Genomic DNA, 20,051 nt, shown 5'->3' with positions numbered 1-20,051 from the left:
ATATTCATGTAGTTCTTTCTCTCAACTTGAAAAACCAGATTTTCACTTTATTTGGTCTCAAAACAGTAAGCAGCACAATTGGCCTAGGATAAACTAAACCAAGAAACCAATAGTAATTATAGAAACAGAACACAAAGTCCTTATCTGCTAATCCCATTATTTCAGGGTCAGAGGCTGAGTTACTTTTAAAAGAAACCTTAAGAGTGCAGATATTTCCTAAGCTCCAACAACTATTATCACAGAGTCTGGTTCTAAGACTCTCAGAATTGAGGTCAAATCCTAGCTCTAAAGTTATTAAAACTTAAGTTGTAAGTTGTTTTGTTTATTTGGATATTTTAAGGAATATTCAGGTACTTTAAGTAATTTACTTTTTAAAAAGACTACAACTAAAATATACTGTTCTTAGTAGAATTTATTACAAATTAAGATTACCAAAATTTTTCTCCTTATTCATCTCAAAATACATGAACTAAATTTAGTTTATACTGCTTGCCATATCAACATTAGAAAACAAAAGGAAACCATTTTACTGTAAATATTTAGCACAATTCCTCCCATGTCAAAAATTTGCTACTGTGCCTGCTTAAAAACCAAAAAGTTGAACATTAAGAATTAATAATCTTGGCCAGGCAGTGGTAGTGCATGCTTTTAATCCCAGCACTCATGGGGACATGCAGACAGAGCTCTGTGAGTTTGAGGTCAGCCTAGTCAACAGATTGGGTTCCAGGACAGCCAGACTGTTGCACAGAGAAGCCCTGTCTTGAAAAACCAAAAAAAAAAAAAAATAATAATAATCTTAAACCAGGTGTGATACATACTCTGAATCCCAACACTTGGGAGGCAGAAGCAGGTGGATCTCAAGTTCAAGGCCAGCCTGATCTACTGAGTTCCAGGACAGCCAGAGCTACACACAGAGAAAACCTGTCTCCAAATAAATAAATAAATAAATAAATAAATAAATAAATAAATAAATAATAGTCTTCCAAATATTAAAGTGCTAATTTTTACAGAAAAAGTATATACCCAATAATAGTGAGAACAAAAGACTTTCAATGCCTTCTAAAAGTAATTCTCATACAACCATATGAGGATACCTTACTCTAGCCAATCATAAAGAACTGATTGAGTTATCTGTGTTACCGAATGAAGCAGTAAGACTGTATGTAGTCAATTAAAACCATCCTTCATGTTGACTGTTATTACCTAATAAGCATGAAAATCTATTGTGAGGAATGGGAGAGGGAATGGCTTATTACAAGAGAACTATCCATACAACCAATCTACTGTGCCAAAAAAGCAACCTTGAATCTAGGATGAAGTCAGGGATTGGCTAACCTGGATCATAAAGTTCTTGGAGGACTTTGCAGGGTGGCTAGAGATGAGTTCAGGGGAATTTCCAGGGATGTATGTTCTGGAGAACATGGAAAGAGGGTGAACCAAAGAGGGTCAGCCAATTGCTCTCTTTCCTTGGAGTTTTCAAGATTTTATCTCAATTTCTGACTCCCAAAGGTTTTATTATACTAGAATAAATTAGAAATCATTTCATCAGGCAGCTACAATGGCTCAGTGGGTAAAACACTTATCAGGAGAGCTAAGGACCCAAGTTTGGAACCCAGCATTCATGTAAAGCTGGGTGTAGTAGCATCTGTCTATAATCCCAGTGTTCATATTGTGAGATGGGAGGTCACACAAGAGAATCCCTGGAAGCTTGCAGGCCAGCTAGCTTGGCAAACAAGATGCTATCACAAAACAAAGTAGAAGGTGAAGATAGTCTGGATATTGTCCTCTGACCTCCACATGCTCACCATGGCATGTGTACACACGAGCGTGCATGAATGCACACACACGGGGTGGGGGAGAGAGGGGAGAGAAACAGAGTCACAGAGAGACTTTAAGAAACACATTTGTGAATCAGACAAAACACTGCATAACACAGACACCAGATGCATGATTTGCTAGATGCTTATATCTGCATGCAACAGTTGTCTAAGAACAAGAATGCAAGTTCATTATCAAGATTCCTGGTTTTTAGTACTGCAATGTCTCACACACACACACACACACACACACACACACACACACACACACACACACTTTCAGCTACGGAACAGAAATAATTAACTCACACTACTGCTACCTAAGATCACCTCAGTTTGCCTGTTTTTTGAGACAGAATCTCAGGTAGCCTAGAATTACTATGTAGCCAAGGATGATTTCCTCCCCCATTTCCCAAGTGCTAGGATTACAAAGTGTGTGCCATGGAGTTCCTACTGCTACAAAAGACTTTCCAGCAAAAGCTCGTGGTTACATATTGTAGTTTGCAGAGGTCACTACAGCGTTGACCCTAGGAGCAACATCATTCCTACGTCACAACTGACTGTTTAACTGGTATGTACACACACACACACACACACACACACACACACACACACACACACACAGCAATGACCCATGGAAATACATACAGTACTTGTGGGATTTTGAATGAGAATGGCCCCCAGGGGCTCAGATTTTGATTCACTGGTTTCCAGTGGGTGGAACTGTTTGGGAAAGATGAGGCGGTGTGACCTTGCTGAGTGTGTGCTCCTGGGTCTTGTGATTGTGTCACAAGGTGTGAGCTCTCAGCTACTACTTCAGTGCTGTTCATGCCACGTCCCCTGGCATGACACGATGGTCACAGACTCTAGCCCTCTGAAACTGTGAGCCTTTGCACATAGTGTTTTCTCATAGCAACAGAAAAGGAACTAAGTCAATACTTAACACAAGACAATAAAGCTTCCTTGCTTATTTCTACTACAGTAACCACAACATTTTCAAGTATACAACGAGAACAAATTATGCTTGGGAGAGAGACGTTTCTAGCTCTTTTACTAAAGTTAATGAACTCAGAGTCCAGCTATTTCAGTATCCCACTCACCATAAAATCAGCTTCATCATTCCTACAATACATGAAGAATTCATGATGCCCAATTAGCTGACTACAGAATAAAGAGAAATGTGTTCTAAACATTCTGCTGAATTCACAAAACTTGGCAATTACACACTAGACCAATGAAAATAAATTTTGTTATTAGCCTATATCAGTTCAGGGAAAAATAATCTACAATTAATCAATATTGACTTTTCTAGGAATACAAACTTAAAAGCCAAGGCTTTTTGAATACTAGAGAGGGTTGCAAAAACACTTGTGGTTGGTTTTTTCATTGTGTGTGGAAAGAAGGGGCCTGTACTCAATATGGGACTAGGATAGAGTTCAAAGTCCTTGTACTGGACTGATATCGGCACAACACTGTGCATGTATGTCATTAGAGGAGGCACACATCACTGTAGAGACTATACAAAGGTGTTTATTTATAAACCATCAATAAGCAGTAATCTTTAACCATTAAGAAAAAAAAGAGAAAAAACCAAGTTAAGCCTGAAGAGATTGCTCAATCAGTAAAGTACTCCTGCAAATATGGAAAAGAGTTCAATTTCCTAGAACCCACACGTAAAGACCAGGGGCTAGATCCTAAGGCTAGAAGGCAGACAGGATGACCCCTGTGGGTAGCCAGTCTAGCCAAATCTGCAAGCTCCAAGTTCAGTAAGAGAGCCTGTCTCAGAAAATAAGGTGGAGAACGACCGAGTCAGAACCCAACAGCAAACTCTGAACTGTACATGCAGACATATAAATGTACTTGTACATACATACGTCGTAAGTGTGTGTACACCCTTAAAGGGGGGGAGGGGTTAAGCACTCTCCTAATATACTATCAAGAAATCCAAAGACAGAGAATGAACAAGAGTAAAGTTAAGCTATCTTCCTTTTTGTGGCCATCACTGGATCCACAGATGCCAAAATGGAGTTCAATTCCTTTGTGATTTCTGACCAAAGCAAGGACCAAAACCAGCATCTTCTCACTCTCAGGGGAAGATCATGTCTTCCCCTCATTCCAAAGAGCTGGGACAGAGTACAATGTTTGATCTGCTTCCATTGGAAAGGATTGAAGTTCAGGTTGTACAAAAACACTACCAAGGCCAGCAGACTGCAAAGTGGTCCAGGAGGTGTACAGAAAGAAATGTGTCATCTACACTGAACAAGTACAGCAAGAAAAAGCATTTAACGGCACACTGTCCATGTGGTTTTCACCAGCTAAAGCTGAACAAAACTGCAAAAAGACCCTGAAAAAGAAAGTCAAGTCCCAGTAAGTAGGAAAGGAGAAGATGCAGGAGAAGAGGAATCTCATGCACAACTTCCATTAAAGACTGCTTAAGCTAAAAATCATGAAGGAGTGAGGAGCACATGAACTGAACCCACGTATGCTGTTGGGAGGGTTGTCCATGTTAGTCACAAACGCATCTGCAGGGTCACATTAACGTTGCACTCTGTTGCTAAGGACACGAATGGAAGAACAGGAGAGGACAGGCACAGAGAGGAAGACAGAGGAAGAACTCTTCAAAATGACTGGGTGTCTGTGTGTCAGATCTCTAAAGGGTATTCCAAAACTATGTTGAGGATAGCAGGAATAGATTTTTAACTACAAGTACTTTAAATTACTATTTGAATATCTGCAAATGACTGGCAAAATACTGTCAAAAAATTCAACATCTACCCAATGACATGGGTAATAGGAAGTTAACGGTGCCATTATTTGGGGTGAAGGGTTGAAACTTGGATTTGATGCCTCAGCAAGCTATAGGGAAATTTCACCAAGAGGGAAAAGACAAAGAGAGACAGAAAGGAAAGGAGGAAAGAGAAAGAGAGAGAGAACATTGAATAGAACTTTGTCTAGAAATATCTGAGCCATACAACCTTGTATACATTCTAAGGAGGTCAGCTAGACTGTCAAGTGTCTTCTATGAGCTATCTTACTTGTTTTAGTTTAACTTATGGCAACAAAATTATCTCCTGTCTGTGTTTACTTTTCAGCCCAAAGTATAAGAACCCTACATGTGCTTCAAGGAAACAAACTAAATTCATGAAATTAATTGAAAATTTGTTTTTGTATTCTTAGCATAAATTATCCACAGTCCCCATTAGCTTTCCATAAAACAAAACCCCAAAGACCCTTAAAAAGGCTAAGAAGCATTTTGCCTTTGTTTTTTGAGGGTAAAGATCAGGGACTGGCAAAGCTCTCCTGAAGAAGGCCAGGCAGTGAATAGTTCAGGATTTTCAGGTGCAGATAGTTTCCTCATCATCTTTTAGAATTTAAACACACACACACACACACACACACACACACACACACGCACGCACGCACGCACGCACGCACGCACGCACGCACGCGCGGAACTTACAGGCCTAAAAGAATCTAGCCGGCACAACTCTCTGAATGTAGAGTAATGACTGTTTTATTGCTACAGAAATACAGCATGGGACTTTGGGATTCCTGGATTTTTGCTATTTACTTATTTAGGACTCTGAGAAAGTTACTGATCCCTTCTAAGTCTGAGTTTCTGCATCTATAAAAAGAAGCTGCCTACCTACCTGTCTCACTTGGGGGAGACACAGCAAGTATGTGGACTAGGGTGCCTGGCCAACACATGTAAGAAATGTATTTTACTTCCCAGCTCATCTATGAACTGCTAGTAATACTTATACAACACACATACACATTACTGATTAAAATCTAAGTTCCTCCTCATACAGTTTTACCCTCAGATTTCAATACATTTTTGTAACAATACTATCTTCAGGAAATTCAGCGTGCCAAAAATAAAACTATCATTAAACAAGAGAACTTTACTCTTTGTAGGTGAGTATCTCAACATCACAGAACTCTCTGATACATACTGACAACACTCTACAACTCCAGTGGATATATGGAACTGAGTAGCACTGTACCATATATATATATAGTTTTTCCCTAGACATTCTATGCTATATATAACAAGTAATCATCTAACTGCTTAAGCAGAAATATCGATTTCTCCTCTTCCTGTGCCTCACAAGCATAACATCTTCAGCATACCCAGATGCCACTAATATGAACTTTGATTATTTGTTTGCCCTAGAAAAAACAGACAACATGAGAACATGAATATCTTACAACTATTTTTATCATCCCAACGCCCAACAAAGGACTTGGTATGTGCAGTGTATGATTAGCACTTACTGAAAAATAAGTAATGACTTTTAAAATGACTTCATGATTCATCTCTGAGAAAATGATCTTGAAATTCCATTTACAAAAAAAAAAAAAGAAGAAAACACAAGAAAAAAGGCACAGCAGATGAAAATTTGCCATTACATTACATCATTACTTCAGGGTAGCTACGGTAACACACCCATGCCACTGCCTCTAGTGCCTTGACCATCAAAGGCTAGTTACACTTCCTAATGACATTAGTAAGTAAAGCTAACAATTGTCAAACCACTCAGGAGTTTTAGTAGCCACCTTAAAAGGAACATAGCCTTTCAAACTTATCTATACACACAGAGAAAAGTATTGAAAGAGTAAGTACAATAATACAGCTCCCAAACAGTTTTGTCAGTTTTCTGTGAGTTTACTTGGGAAGTTTTTAAGAGAGCATGGATTATTTAAAGTCATCTTTACCTCAGGTAATCAGGGGGAAAAAAATCTAAATATAATTAACATTAAAAATAAATAAATGCTTCTCTTTTTCATCACATTAGAACAAAAAAATAAATTATGTATAAACTGCATTACAAAGTAGGAGGTTTAACAGGCCAAGCCTAATCTAGTTCTTGGAAATCAATGGTGTCTACATTAACAGAATGAATGGTGTTACTGCCCTATCCCTCAACCTTAGCAGGGACAATACAGTGGTCTTCTATGCCTTCCGGTCACCAGGGATATGTGAAAATCTAAAAATATAATTCAGGATGTTTACAGGAATAAAAAGATAGGGCAAAATAATTAGTTACAACAAAAAGCCAGGCTCAAAAGACACCCTACACCTCTAAATGACACCCTCATGTGTCCATACCTAGTAAACTCAAACATCATGCCAACTTAGTATGTTTCCTCTTTTGTAGCTGAGAATTGTTTAATTGCTGACCAAATCCACTCAAGCAAAACATTTTCCAAATTCAAACAAAAGGCAGACTCTACTAATACTACTCAACAAATCAAATGGAAATATTTCAAGGTTTTTAATTTGTGGCAAAATTACTTTTTAAAATTCAACATTATAGAGATCTTTAATAAAAGTAAAATTGCTCAATGGCAGCTTTTTCAAAAACAAAGTTTAAAAAGGGTAAAACAATCACCCTCCATTAACTCTCACCAGCACCCACTCCAAAGGGTCTCAAATGCACATGACTCCAAACCAACCAGGTACCAGCTCAGCTGGGGCAGGTGAGTAGGAACTATGACGTACAGGAAAATGTCACACACAAGTTTCACCCCAAAGCTGCTACTACAGTTCCTTTTGCTTCTGTTGTTATGAGGAATGCAGATATGGAAATCATGAGAATCAGAAGCCAGAAACTGACTTCATGAAAAATCTCCCACCTTTTAGCATTAGAAAACCACTACAAGGCTAATAAACAGTGCCTGCAAACGGAATTTGCCCTTCCCTTGAGAAATCAGTGTTTGGCTACAGGCCAAAACACACTAAGACAGTGGTTCTCAACCTGTGGGTCCAAACCCCTTTGGGGGATCAAACAACCCCTTCACAGGGGTTGCCTAAAACCACGGGAAAATACAGGTACTTACATTACCATTCATGACCGCACCAAAATCACAGTTATGAAGTAGCAACAAAAATAGTTTTAATGGTTGGGGGGTCACCACAACAACAAGGACTGTATTAAAGGGTCGCAGCATTGGGAAGGTTGAGAACCACTGCCCTGCCACCCCAGGAGTACAACCCAGACTGATGTCACAGTGAAGACAGACTCTCCACATGCCAGACAACAGTGGGAAGATGAATTTGGAGGTTAAAGGTTTTAAAAATATTTCTACTTTATGAACTGTTTGAAGGTACACATTTTAAGGAAAAAAGATTAAAACAACGAGGGAGCTCCTAATACAACAGAGAACACATTTTCAGCGTATTACAATTCGTTTTTTAAAATGTAGTGTTTTATAAACTGACTGTATCAGTTCGGTAAAGTCTGAGTTCTTAGGAAGCCTGACTGTTTCTAGGTGAACCAGTGAGACCTGTGAAAGGTACATGGAAAAGGAAAAGTTTACAAACAACAACAATGTCCGCCAAGATGCCTGTTATATCAGGGTTAACGCAGCAAAGAATCCAGACTCAAAATACTTCGCTTTACTATTTTAGCTCTTAAAGAAGATTAGATGTTCAAACGGATACACACAATCTGGGAGATTAAAAGAGAAATGCTGTGCTGAACACCTCCCAGTGTAACTTTAAGTCAGCTGGGAAGTTTCAGAGCTACTTTGTACTCAGAGTGCTGGGTTAAGTTGGGGGGGGGGAGAGGGTAATGTGGCATTACTGAATCAGAAGCTCAGTACCAGAAGGCTTGCCCAGCATGCTCCAGCTTCCACGTGGTTATCAAGATCAAAACTTTGTGTGCCCAGAGAAGACACCCTCTCCTATTTGCTAATCAGTTCTGCTTTTGAGAGCCATTATGGTTTTTTGGTTTTGTTTTTGCATTACTAATAATCAAGATAATTAAATGGAGTCATCCTGATCACTTAATGGGACTTACCTCTGGATCTGGGGGTAAAACTGTAGGCTGTGTGAAATGTTATCTTTAATTCGGAAAACAAAAGAAACTTTTTGTGTATTTCTTCTCTTCATTTAATCGGAATGATTTAAAAGGTTTTGCAAGCAGGAAGCAAAAATGTATACCAATAAGCATGTATTGGTGGATAGTACCCAATCCAAGAAATATAAAGAGTTAATGAGGTTGAACTGAAATTCCTTTAAATTACAAAAAAATTAAAAAGACAGCCTCACTTTATCCACTTGACAGCTTGTGTGACTTCTGCAGGTTACTCAACTGCCATGTGCTTCATTCCCTCAATAAAAGCAGGACCAAATGCTAGCCATGCTCTCTTTGTAGGACTGGGGACACATCTTAGATGTGTTGTCCCTCAGGAAGTCAACTCCACTACATTACCACACAGCACACTACTGGCTACTACTACTACTACTACTAACTGGCTACTACACTACTAACAAGACGTGTTAGCACTTCCTCAGGCAGTACTTCCCATCCTCACGTTTCTATTTCCCTTCTGCTAATCTAAAAAGCAGCTTCCTAGTGATTTCAACCCTCTACCAACTCCAGCCTCGTTTAAATGTCAGTAAGCGGAGAAGTCTATTCTCAGTGAACTCTAAACATTATAAAGGCGGTGGCAGCCCTTATTTCTGGTAAGTACAGAATCTCACGCACTGAGAACAGCAAGGAGGATGTAATAAATGTCCCAAAGTCATATACTGAGTGAGGCACTCTGCAGTAGTTTCTGACTGACCAATGAATTGTGATGCATTATCAAAATTTGCAACTTTCACGTATGACTTTCTTTGCTAAGACATTTGCTATAGACAACATTTCTGCTTTAAAAACTACAACTCATAATGTAATCACATAAAAGTACGTTTCATAAACTACAGATGCTTTACAGAACTAGAAGTCCTACACTGTAAATAACCAGTTCACCATCCCCTGCAAATCCACGGGGATATGTGCCTCATACAATAGTTCTCTTGACACCCAACAGTTTCAACTCTCCTTTATTCTATATAACTAGTAACGTCCAAGCTTCACAAAGCGAAAATCCATTCCAGATCTGCACGATTTCTGAAATTATGTGGTTTGAGACTGCGGTAAAAAAGAAGAAAAGAAAAAGGAAAAAAAAACTAATGTTCAGGGACATTCAATTTCCACTAAAGGGCAGGTGTAATGGGATGACAATAGATGACGGATAATTTCACAGTAAAGAACAAAATCTAAAACGCTCAATTTAGGGAACATGGAGTCAATGACAGATAGAAAGAGAAGTTAAAAAAACTGGCTGCTTTGAAAGAAATAATAGCCTTTCTACTCAAACAAGCCTTCCAAGACCCCCCCAAATTCTCATTTCCCCCATCCATGTCAGTAAAAGGCAACTCAACCCATTAATTAATCAAAACAATGTATCACATAAAAATAGGTCACCAGATACAGAGGGGCTTTTAGAAACTCAAAATCCCCACCTTTAAAATACAATCTTCAAGACGACTTAAGAGAGGAACAGCCACTGGGGACAGCAGACACCTGGACAAGTGGAGTCTGGGTCTGTCCGTCTGAGATGCTGAATCCCCTTCCCAAGGGCACATGGATGACAGTTACTCCAAATGCACAGAGAGGACCATCAGGGCACAGGACTCAAGTCTAAGACACATCCTTCTGCAACGACCTCCCCCCCAACCCCTGCCTTTGCCCCGAGAGCTGCAGAAGCACTAAAGCCTGTGCCGCAGACGGACCTGGGCTGTGAGCGCGCCAGCCCTTCGGGCCTGCAATGTATCCAGAACAACTTCTCCACGTGGCCCCGGGAGATGCTGCAAAAGACGGCGGCGACACTGCCGCCGCCCCCAGGGTGCAGCAAACCTCAGGCGGGAGTGTCTCAACAGTCCCAGGAGGCCCCTGGGGAGAAAAGGCACTGAGTGGCCAGTGGCACCGGGTAGGGCTTCCAGCTCCCACGGTTGCGTCCTTACCTAGGAGCCCCCCTGCCCCGGGCGGAGGCGCAGTGCGCTCCAGGGCCGTGCTGGGTGGGCCCCGGCCCTTCCGTGGCCACCGCACCCCCACCCCAATCCCCGGGCAGCCGCAGCTCCCCTGACCGTCCCCCACCCCCACCCCACCCCCTCCTCCTCCTCACCTGATCTTGTAACTGGGCAGGGTATGCTTGCGCTTGATGATCTTCTTGAGCTGGTTGACGATGATGGAGGTGAGCTGCGGCATGGGCCGCCCCTCGAACTGGGAGCGCACCTCGAAGTCAATGACCGGGTCCTCCACGAAGGAGAAGAACCAGTGGGTGAAGGGCACGCGGGTGAGGACGAAGCGCAGCCTCCCCACCACCCGCGACAGCTTGACGAACAGGTAGGCGGACTTGCCGAACACCAGGTCCACGTCGATGGCCAGGTGGAAGCCGCCGTCGTACTCCACCTCCGCCTCGAAGGCCAGCTCCTCGGGGCAGGCGGCGGGCGGCGCGTCCCCGTCGGGGCCGTCGGGCTCTCCGGCGCCCGAGGCCACCACGGGCCGCAGCAGCCGGACGGTCCTGATGAAGGGCACCGCGTCGCCCAGGAACACGTCGCGCAGGCTCAGCCCCTCCAGCAGGCGGCCGGCCGTCTTGGTGTGCAGCAGCTCCTCGAACTCCACCTTGATCTTCTTGGTGACCCAGCGGCGGGCGAGCGCCGTGTCCCGCAGCTCCCGGAACAGGAACAGGATGGTGGCGTTGAGGAAGTAGCAGGTCTCCCGCGTCGGCGGGGCCGGGCCGTCGGGACCCGGGGCCGGGGCCGGGGCCGGGGCCGGGCCGGCCTCGGGCTCCTCGCCGCCGCCCCCCCCGCCGCCGCCATAGAGGTACTCCCTGAGCGGCAGGCCCGGCACCGGCTTGAGGTAGCGGAAGCCGTCGCCCGCGCGGGCCGCCTCGTCCGCCCGCGGCTCGGGCTGCCTGCGGTAGAGCAGCAGGAACTGTGCGAGCAGCGTGAGGAACGAGCCCAGCACGGCCGACGCCAGGATCATGAGCAGCAGCCCCATCCCGCCGCGCCCGCCGCCTGCCGGCCTGCTCCCGCGCTCTCCTCCGCCTCCTCCTCACGCCGTCGCCCCCGCCGCCTCCATCTTGAGGACATCGGTCGGGGATGAGCGGCTCCCCGGGCCCGTCCCGACCGCCCGCAGCCCGGCGCTGCCGTGCGGCGCCTCCTCAGACGCTCGCTTCCCCCGCCTCCACCGCCCGGTCCCCGGGGGCGGCACGAGCGGCGGCGGCGGCAGCGTCCTGCGGCGGCGGCGGCGGCGGCGGCGGCGGGCGAGGGCGGGAACGGCGCCTCCCCGCAGGGACGGCGCTCATTGGCCGGGCGGCGCGTGACGTCAGAGCGTGCGCGCCCCCGGCGGCGGCGGCCCCCCCCACGCTCGCACCCGGCCCTGCGCGCGCGCGCCCCCGTCCCCTGCCCTGCGCAGCGCAGCGCGGCGCGGCGCGCGGGGATAACGGAGCCGGGGACCTGCGCGGAGTCGGAGCCCGGCGGCGGGCCTGGCGCGGGCGCCCGTTATCCCGCGCCCATCCCCCGCGCTGGCCCCGGGCCCTGCCCGTCCTGCATCCCGCAGCCTCCCCCTGCAGGGCGGCAGCCCGCAGAGCACTCACGGCACCAGACGCCGCCGCTAGCCAGCGGACACCGGCAGCCGCCCCGGTCCGCAGGGGGTGGGTGGGAACTAACTTTCCCACCGCCTCAGGGCGAATTCTCTAGAGGTCTGATGGGGGGGGGGGGACCGAGAGGGATTTGCCCGCGGGTTAGAGGATGCTGCCCTAGTGACTCCCGTCACACTGTTGTTCACGCCCCCCTCCTTTCTCCCTCGCCCAGGGCGTTATCACTCAGTCGGTCCCCGAGGCAGTTGGTTGGTTTTAGCACCACCCCATTTCACGGATGACTACAATGACACAGTCTAAAAGAAGTTGTTGGGGGTCTTTGGTTTCTACTCTGTATAATAACATGGAAGATGCTGGAGTTGTTGGGAGTTGGGGGCGAAGGGGGTGGGCGGCGAGTCTATCAGGTCCCTGGTGCTCCAGAAAGAATTTGGAGATAATCCAGAGATGGGAAAGGGGGAGGCTTTTGCACAGGGTAGTGCCAGGGACCAAACCAATAGAGCTGGAAGCTTTTGTGTTCCCTGGCAACAATGTTTCCTCTGGTGCTGTCTGAGTAAGCCATTGTTTCGTCATGGCTTACAGCCTTGCACTGGGACACAACCTTCTAGTCCAAGGGAGGTGAGGTATTCCAGTACTAAAAGTCTGTAGGATTCATGCTGGCACTGAGACATCAGTGCAGGTATCCTTTCTAGCCCTTGAACATCTTTAGGCCAAGGATTGTCTTGACAGAGTGATTCTAGAATTAAACCAGAGTTCTGACCCAGCCGGGCCAGGTTTAGAGCTTTGGAATCAATTTGATCTCATCTTTCTTATCCATGGCCAGCTCTGAGACCAGAATAGCTTTTGAATGGGAAGACAGATGTTTGCTGAGCAACCTAGCTGACATTTCTAGAGGTTTCAGACAACTTCTGTGTTCGTGGTCACCCTCTGTTTCTGCTTCTGGGACGCCTTCTCGGTTATGTATTAGGACTACAAGCCCTTGCTGAATTTTCACGGGCAGTCTTACACCACTGTGCCACACATGACACCAAGGGGAGGGGTGGGGAGTTCCTCACATCCATGAGGTATTAAAACTCCCAAGGAAAGGCTGGAGCGATGGCCCTGTCAGTAGAGTCTTTGCCGTTCAAACATGTGAGTCCGAGTTTGGATCCCCAGCACCCACTTATGGATACTGCAGCACTGTCCTGTAACCCCAGCACTCGGGAAATAGACAGGAGATTCCTGGGACTCGATGAGTCCTGAGCTCCAGGTTCAGCAAGAGACACTGACTCAAGAACTGAAGAGAAGTGTGATTGAAAAGATACCTGATGTTAGTGTCTGGCTTCTACATATACACCAAACACACACACACACACACACACACACACACACACACACACACGCACGCACGCACGCACACACGCACAGAATCAAACCCAAAAACAATGTTGATCTGTTGTGTCTCTTAGATGATCCTGCACCCAGTACTCTCCCCTTCCTAGCAAGGTTGGTAAGCCCTGTGGGAAGGAGTCTTCGAGCTCACTCCTGTCTCGCCATCTTCCTAACTCCCTAGGGTACCTCTTGGAACCCAGTATCTTCTCGGTCTTATTAGTCATTCAGTAGCTCTTGTCCCCAAAGGGCACACTCCAGGCTACTGAGCTCAGCAAATCTTGAAGAAACAGGAGGAAGAGGATTCAGGGAGGAAGAAAGGTTCACATTTACTAAATACTAGTAACAATTCAGATGGGATGGTTTGATCCCAAAGTAACTGCCGTAGGATCATGTTTTGAACACTGTATCCCCAGGTTTGTGGTTGAAGGCTGGAGATTGGCTTGTCTTGTGGAAGTAGGTCACCCGGGGCAGGACCCTGATTTCTGTCTAGGCTCTGATTTCCCTACCAACAATGATGGGAGATGTCATTCTGTGAATATGTTTCCAAATTCCTTCTTTTTAGTTAGACAGAAAAAAGGAGTTGATGGAAGATGTCATTCTGTAAATATGTTTCTCTTATTGGTTAATGAATAAAGCACTGTTGGCCAATAGGAAAGCAAGATAGGTGGGACTAGGAGACAAGGAGGATTCAAGGAAGTGGTAAGGAGTCAGCATGTAGAGACTGGAGAGAGCAGACGCCTGCCCCACTCTCCGGTAAGATGAGACCATGTGGAAATACTTAGATTAATAGAAATGGGTTGATACTTAAGACAGAGCTAGCCAATAAGAAACTAGTAACTGGCCAACAGAAGTATATCTAATACAGAGTCTCTGTGTGTTATTTGGGGCTGGCGCGGCAATGGGACCAGACTGGCGGGGGGGGGGGGACTTAGTTGTAACACAACAAGCCACTGTTGCTCACTCCTGCTACCAGGAGCTGAGTCACTTTGCGGTCTCCGTTATGCCCTCTCCACCATGATGGATGGTGACCCTCTGAAACAGTGACCAAAACAAATCTTTCCTTCTTTGCCAGAAGTTTTGCCATAGTGGCCATAAAAGTAACTAATACAGTGGAGCTTTGATGTGTCAGGCATGTTAAATGCATGTTGTGGGAACTCATTTTGCCAGTAGCCTTGGGGTACCATGCCCCAGGGTGCTCTCCCACCACACCAAGAGAAAGCTAGAGCAAGAGAGTGAAAGACCCTTCCTCCTCAGCTTATCAGTTGTCAGGACTGGTACCCCAAGGCTATTGGCAAAATGAGTTCTTCCCATGATACTTTATTGTTTAAAAATATTTTTTTTAAAGTTTGTAAGTCAAAATGGTTCTTATAGTCAAATGTATGTGATACTTAGTTGGTGCTCACAATAATTTGGGTGTGGTATGCCCTTTATTTTTATGAAATATTGCTGTATTAATAGAAGATTGGGGGCTGAAGAGATGGCTCAAAGGTTAAGAGCACTGGCTGCTCTTCCAGAGGTCCTGAGTTCAATTCCCAGCAACCACACGGTGGCTCACAACCATCTGTAATGAGATCTGGTGCCTTCTTCCGGCCTGCAGGGATACAAGCAGACAGAACGCTGTATATACATAATAAATAAATAAATCTTTAAAAAAAATAGAAGCTTGGTGCTTTTCAATTCCAGTCTTAGAGAAACATAATTCCAGCAACCCTCGTCTTAATAATAACACTGGTTTATAAGTGCTCAGAAGTCTGAGGACCACTGTCCCTGACTCTGAAAATCTGAGATTCTGAGTAGATATGAAGAAGATGCACTAATGACCCACTAAAGTGCTTCAGGTGACATCGTTGAGATTAAGTGGCCCCGTGGTGACACAGAACTTGTAGGAGTGGCCAACCAATGTCCAATTTGACTTAAGGCTCCTCCATGAGAAGGAACCCATACCCTGCTTGGAAACCAACCCTGCTTGGGTAACCAGGAACCAGAGACTGGACAGTCTAGAGACCTGGAGTAAAACCAAACCCTACTGATTCAGTTACAATGACTCCTAGTTATATTCTACTATACTCACAGATCAGTGCCTTATCCAGTCATCATCAGAGAAGCCTGTGGCAGTTGAGGAGAAAGATTTAGAAACCTACAGCCAGACTAACAGGGAAAGATAGTCTAAATGGAATGTCTCCATCAAAGCCCTCAGAGCTCGGGGGATCTCGCTGAGGAGGAGGTGGGAAGAGAGAGCCAGAGGGGATGGAGGACACCAGGAGAACAAGGCCCTCTGGATCAATAAACAGCACATTTGAGCTCACAGAGACTGAAGCAGCAAGCACAGGCCTACACGGGTGAGCACCAGCTCCTCTGCATATATTTTACAGCTCTTAGTGTAGTGTTTTTATGGGACTCCTGACCGTGAGAATGAGTGTGTCTCTACTTTTGTCCCTGCTTTTGAGACTTTCCCTCCTGTTGGATTACCATGTCCAAATTCGATATGATGGCTTTTGCTTTAGCTTATATATTTTGTCATGTTTTGTTATCTCTTAGAAACCTGTTCTTGCCAGGCAGTGGTAGTGCATGCCTTTAATTCCAGCACTCGGGAGGCAGAGGCAGGTGCATCTCTGTGAGTTTGAGGCCAGCCTGGTCTACAGAGTGAGTTCCAGGACAGCCAGGGCTACAGAGAAACCCTGTCTCGACACTACCCCCCCCAAAAAAAAACCTTTTCTAATGAGAGACAGAAATGGAGTGGATCCAGAGGGGAAGGCAGGTGGGGAGGAACTAGGAGTAGAAAGAGAGGAAACTATAATCAAGAAATATTGTAAGAGAAAAATCTACAGTAAAAGAAAAAAAAATTGGAGGAAGTTGTGCCAGCAGCTTTCCTGAAAATTATCCATCTCAGAGGTAAAGAATACAGGTTTCCTATTAAGATCCACAGCCTCACCAATCAAGAGAGAGGCAGGGCCTTCTAATGTCACTGTATTCTGAATCCTTTATATTGGATTCCAAACAGGAGAAACTTCTATTTGGTGGGATGGAGCGGTTAGGACCACATGAAAGTCGATTTAATGAAAATTATGTAAATTAGTGCAAAGCTTGCCAATTAGATTGAGAAACGCCTAGAGAACGCCTGAAGTGTGCCTCTAAGAGTGTCTGTAAGGGCATTTCCAGAAATGATTTAGGTCCTGACGACTCTGGCTTCATCCCTTTTGGGGTCCCTAATATGATGGCATTATTAGAAGGTGGTGGAAATCAGGAGGTAGGACCTGGCTGGAGGAAATGGGTCAGTAGGGGAGTGTCCTTGGGAGTAGGTCCTGGTCTTTTCCTACATTATTCTTCTGGCCAGTCCGTGGTGGTTCACACCTTTAATCCCAGCACTGGGACCCAGACACGGGTGGATCTCTGAGTTCAAGGTCAACCGGGTCTACAGAGTTCCAGGACAGCCAGAGCTGCACAGAGAAATGTTGTGGGATAACCCTCTTGTATAGTAAAGATTTGCCACTCAAATTGATCTAATGAAACACCGATTGGACAGGAGCCAGGCAGGATGTATAGATGGGACGACCAAACTAAGGATGATGGGAAGGAGAAAGGCAGAGGCAGAGAGTTGCTGGCGATCACAGCGAAGCAAGGTGAGAATACCATACTGAGAAAAGGTACCAAGCCGCATGGCTAAACGTAGATAAGAATTATGGCTTAATTTAGCTAGTAACAAGCCTGAGCTATCAGCCGAGCATTTATAAGTAATTTTTAGTCTCTAAGTCAATTATTTGGGAAGTGGCTGCCAGGTATTTGGGAACAGGCAGGCAGGAGATAAATATCCATTTATAGAGAAATCTTGTTTTGAACCCCCACCCCAATGATCTTCTGATTCCCGTTGGTTAGGATATGAGCTTGCCTCTCCCTGGCATGATGGATTGACACCTTTGAAACCATACACTAAAATTAATCCTCCTTTTAAATTGCTTATATCTGGTATTTATCACAAACTTAGAAAAGTAACATAATAGCAAAATTGAGGGCAAAGCAGAGAGAAGTTTAGAATATCTGCTAAGAAAGGATACATTGAATCGTTTTGTGGACTGTGAAGATAAGAATCCAACAGCTACTTTTTTTTTTTTTTTTGAGTATTCAACATATACCTGTAATGAATGAGCAGGACAGAGTCTCTGCCCTCAGGGAGAGGCAAACAGACACACACAAAACTCTGATAAGAGAGCCACTGCTGTAGCAAAGGTAATACTGGAGATACTGTGGGAGCAGTTAGTTCAGGGACAAAGAACAGAAACTGCCTGGGGCTAACTTCACTGCTGGGTAATTTAATTCATGGTAACGGCACTGGAATATCTCCAGGAACTCAGTCGCAAGATGTTCCTTTGAGGCGTGTACAGAACCCTCACTTGAGAGGACTGTGTCTCATTTCCTTTACCCTTACCTTGTTACCTTGTCAAGACATCTGCTCTTAGTTCCTGTCCCCCTTTAAAAGACTCAGGCAAAGAGCCAAGAAAACATCAGCTCTGGACCCAAATCTAGAGTCCTACACCTGGTGCCCATTGAGGCCCTCTAACTCAATCTTAAACTTTGGGACAGAATCCTTAATTGGCCACGCTAAATCAATCTGCTGTGCCCTGGGCTTGCCAATGCATAGTGAGGCAACTTCTCCCAAGAGGGAGTAAGAAAATGATGGGTTATCCAGTGTGGTGGTGCACACCTTTAATCCCAGCACTCGGGACACAGAGGTAGGTGGATCTCTGTGAGTTCGAGGCCAGCCTCTTCTACAAATCCAGTTCCAGAATAGCTAGGCTCTGTTAAACAGAGAAACACTGTTTCTAAAAAAAATTAAAAAGGAAAAAGAAAAAGTGATGGGCCATTGTAGTTTGATAGGAAATAAGACAAGAAACGGATTCTTTCTTGAGAATAAGGAAGGCTTTGGGGGCAAACAGACTTCCTTTTGGTGCTTGGAGGCATTTTCTCTTCAGAGTCACAAATTTCCATGTTGAAAATTCAATGTAGTAGGCTGGGCAGTGGAGGCACATGCCTTTAATCCCAGCACTCGGGAGGCAGAGGCAGGTGGATCTCTGTGATCCACCAGCCTGGTCTACAGAGTGAGTTCCAGGACAGGCTCCAAAGCTACAGAGAAACCCTGTCTCAAAAAAAAAAAAAAAAAAAAAAAAAAAAAAAAAAAAAGAAAGAAAGAAAGAAATGTCAATGTAGTCTAAGGAAATTGAATTGAGATAGGATGCCTGGAAGAAGGTGGAATGAATAAGGGCTGGCCAGCGTTAAAGAAGCCAAAGACCAGGCAGGGAAGGGTTATGAGCTGAGTTAGGGAGGGGTGGAAATGCAGGGAAGAGGTTCAGTTCTATTTTGCTGACTTTGTAATATGGGAAGGTTTTTTTTTTTTTTTTTTTTTTTTTTTTAAGCAAGAGCACAACACATTTCCTTCCATCCACCACTGGCAAAAAGCCAACACAGCATTTCAACCTCCTCTCTGCCTCTGTGCACTAATGGTCCTCCTTATACATACTATACCCCTCATCACATCATCCCCTCCCACAGCCCACACTGCCTCCATTATCCTAGTCAGCATCTCTGCCATTTCCCACAAGGTGCCCTCAAATCTTGACCAGTCTCTTGCCTCTTGCCCTCTCTTGCTCCCCACCATGCTCAAGGGAAGCATTTCAGGGAAGAAGAAGAGGCCTGTCTGCTAACCCGGTCCATGTCTCCTTCCTTCCTGGCAACAGCTCACGGACAGAGTCCTCTCTTCTGTGGCGGCAATAACCACAACAAGAACGCTGAGACAGAACAGAGATGTTCAGGAGGTAAAGCGCTTCCCTTGCAAGCATGAGGACTTGAGTTCAAGCCCCAGAATCCAAGTCAAAAAAAAAATATATAATTTTTTTTTTGGGGGGGGGGACAGGATGGTACATGCTTGTAATTCCAGATTTGAAGAGCTAGACACAGATCCCTGGGGCTCACTGGGCAGTTAGCCTAGTCTACTTGGCCAATTTCAGAACTGTAAAAGATGTTATCTCAAAAATAAAGTAGAGGGCTGGTGATATGGCTCATCAGGTGGACCTGGGCTCAGTCTTCTGAACCCACAGGACAGAAGGAGAGAACTCACTCTTGCAAGTTGTTCTATAGTCTCACTATGATGCCTATGTCCTCTTCCCCCCCACCCCTGCCCAGCACAAAAGTGGAGGGCTCCTGAGGAATGATACATAAGGTGTCTTCTGGCCTTTACATGGACGCTTACATATGCGGGACCTGTATGTACAAGAACATGCCCATATGCCCTACCACCCACCCCAGAATACAGCACACAAAACAAGCAAAGCAAAACTATGTTCCTGCAGTGGAGCTTGATCCTGCAGATCTGTTACGAGCACTTTCCCACCAGCCTGGTCCCACAGTCCCAAATAACACAAAGAGACGCTGTAT

General features: G+C 45.2%; 1 protein-coding gene across 1 annotated transcript in view; it reads right to left on the bottom strand.

Moving 5' to 3' along the window:
• Nucleotides 1–11,701, bottom strand: part of Pdzd8 (PDZ domain containing 8) — a 54,144-nt gene extending 42,443 nt beyond the window's left edge. The window contains exon 1 of the mRNA XM_051200075.1: nt 10,779–11,701. Within this exon, the coding sequence (XP_051056032.1) occupies nt 10,779–11,656 (878 nt within the window). The 5' untranslated portion in view covers nt 11,657–11,701. The remainder of the gene's footprint in view (nt 1–10,778) is intronic.
• Nucleotides 11,702–20,051: the final 8,350 nt, after the last annotated feature.

This window comes from Phodopus roborovskii, unplaced genomic scaffold (genome assembly GCF_943737965.1).
Source record: "Phodopus roborovskii unplaced genomic scaffold, PHOROB, whole genome shotgun sequence".
Taxonomy (NCBI): Eukaryota; Metazoa; Chordata; class Mammalia; order Rodentia; family Cricetidae; genus Phodopus; species Phodopus roborovskii.
This window is presented reverse-complemented; position numbering and strand designations above follow the sequence as displayed.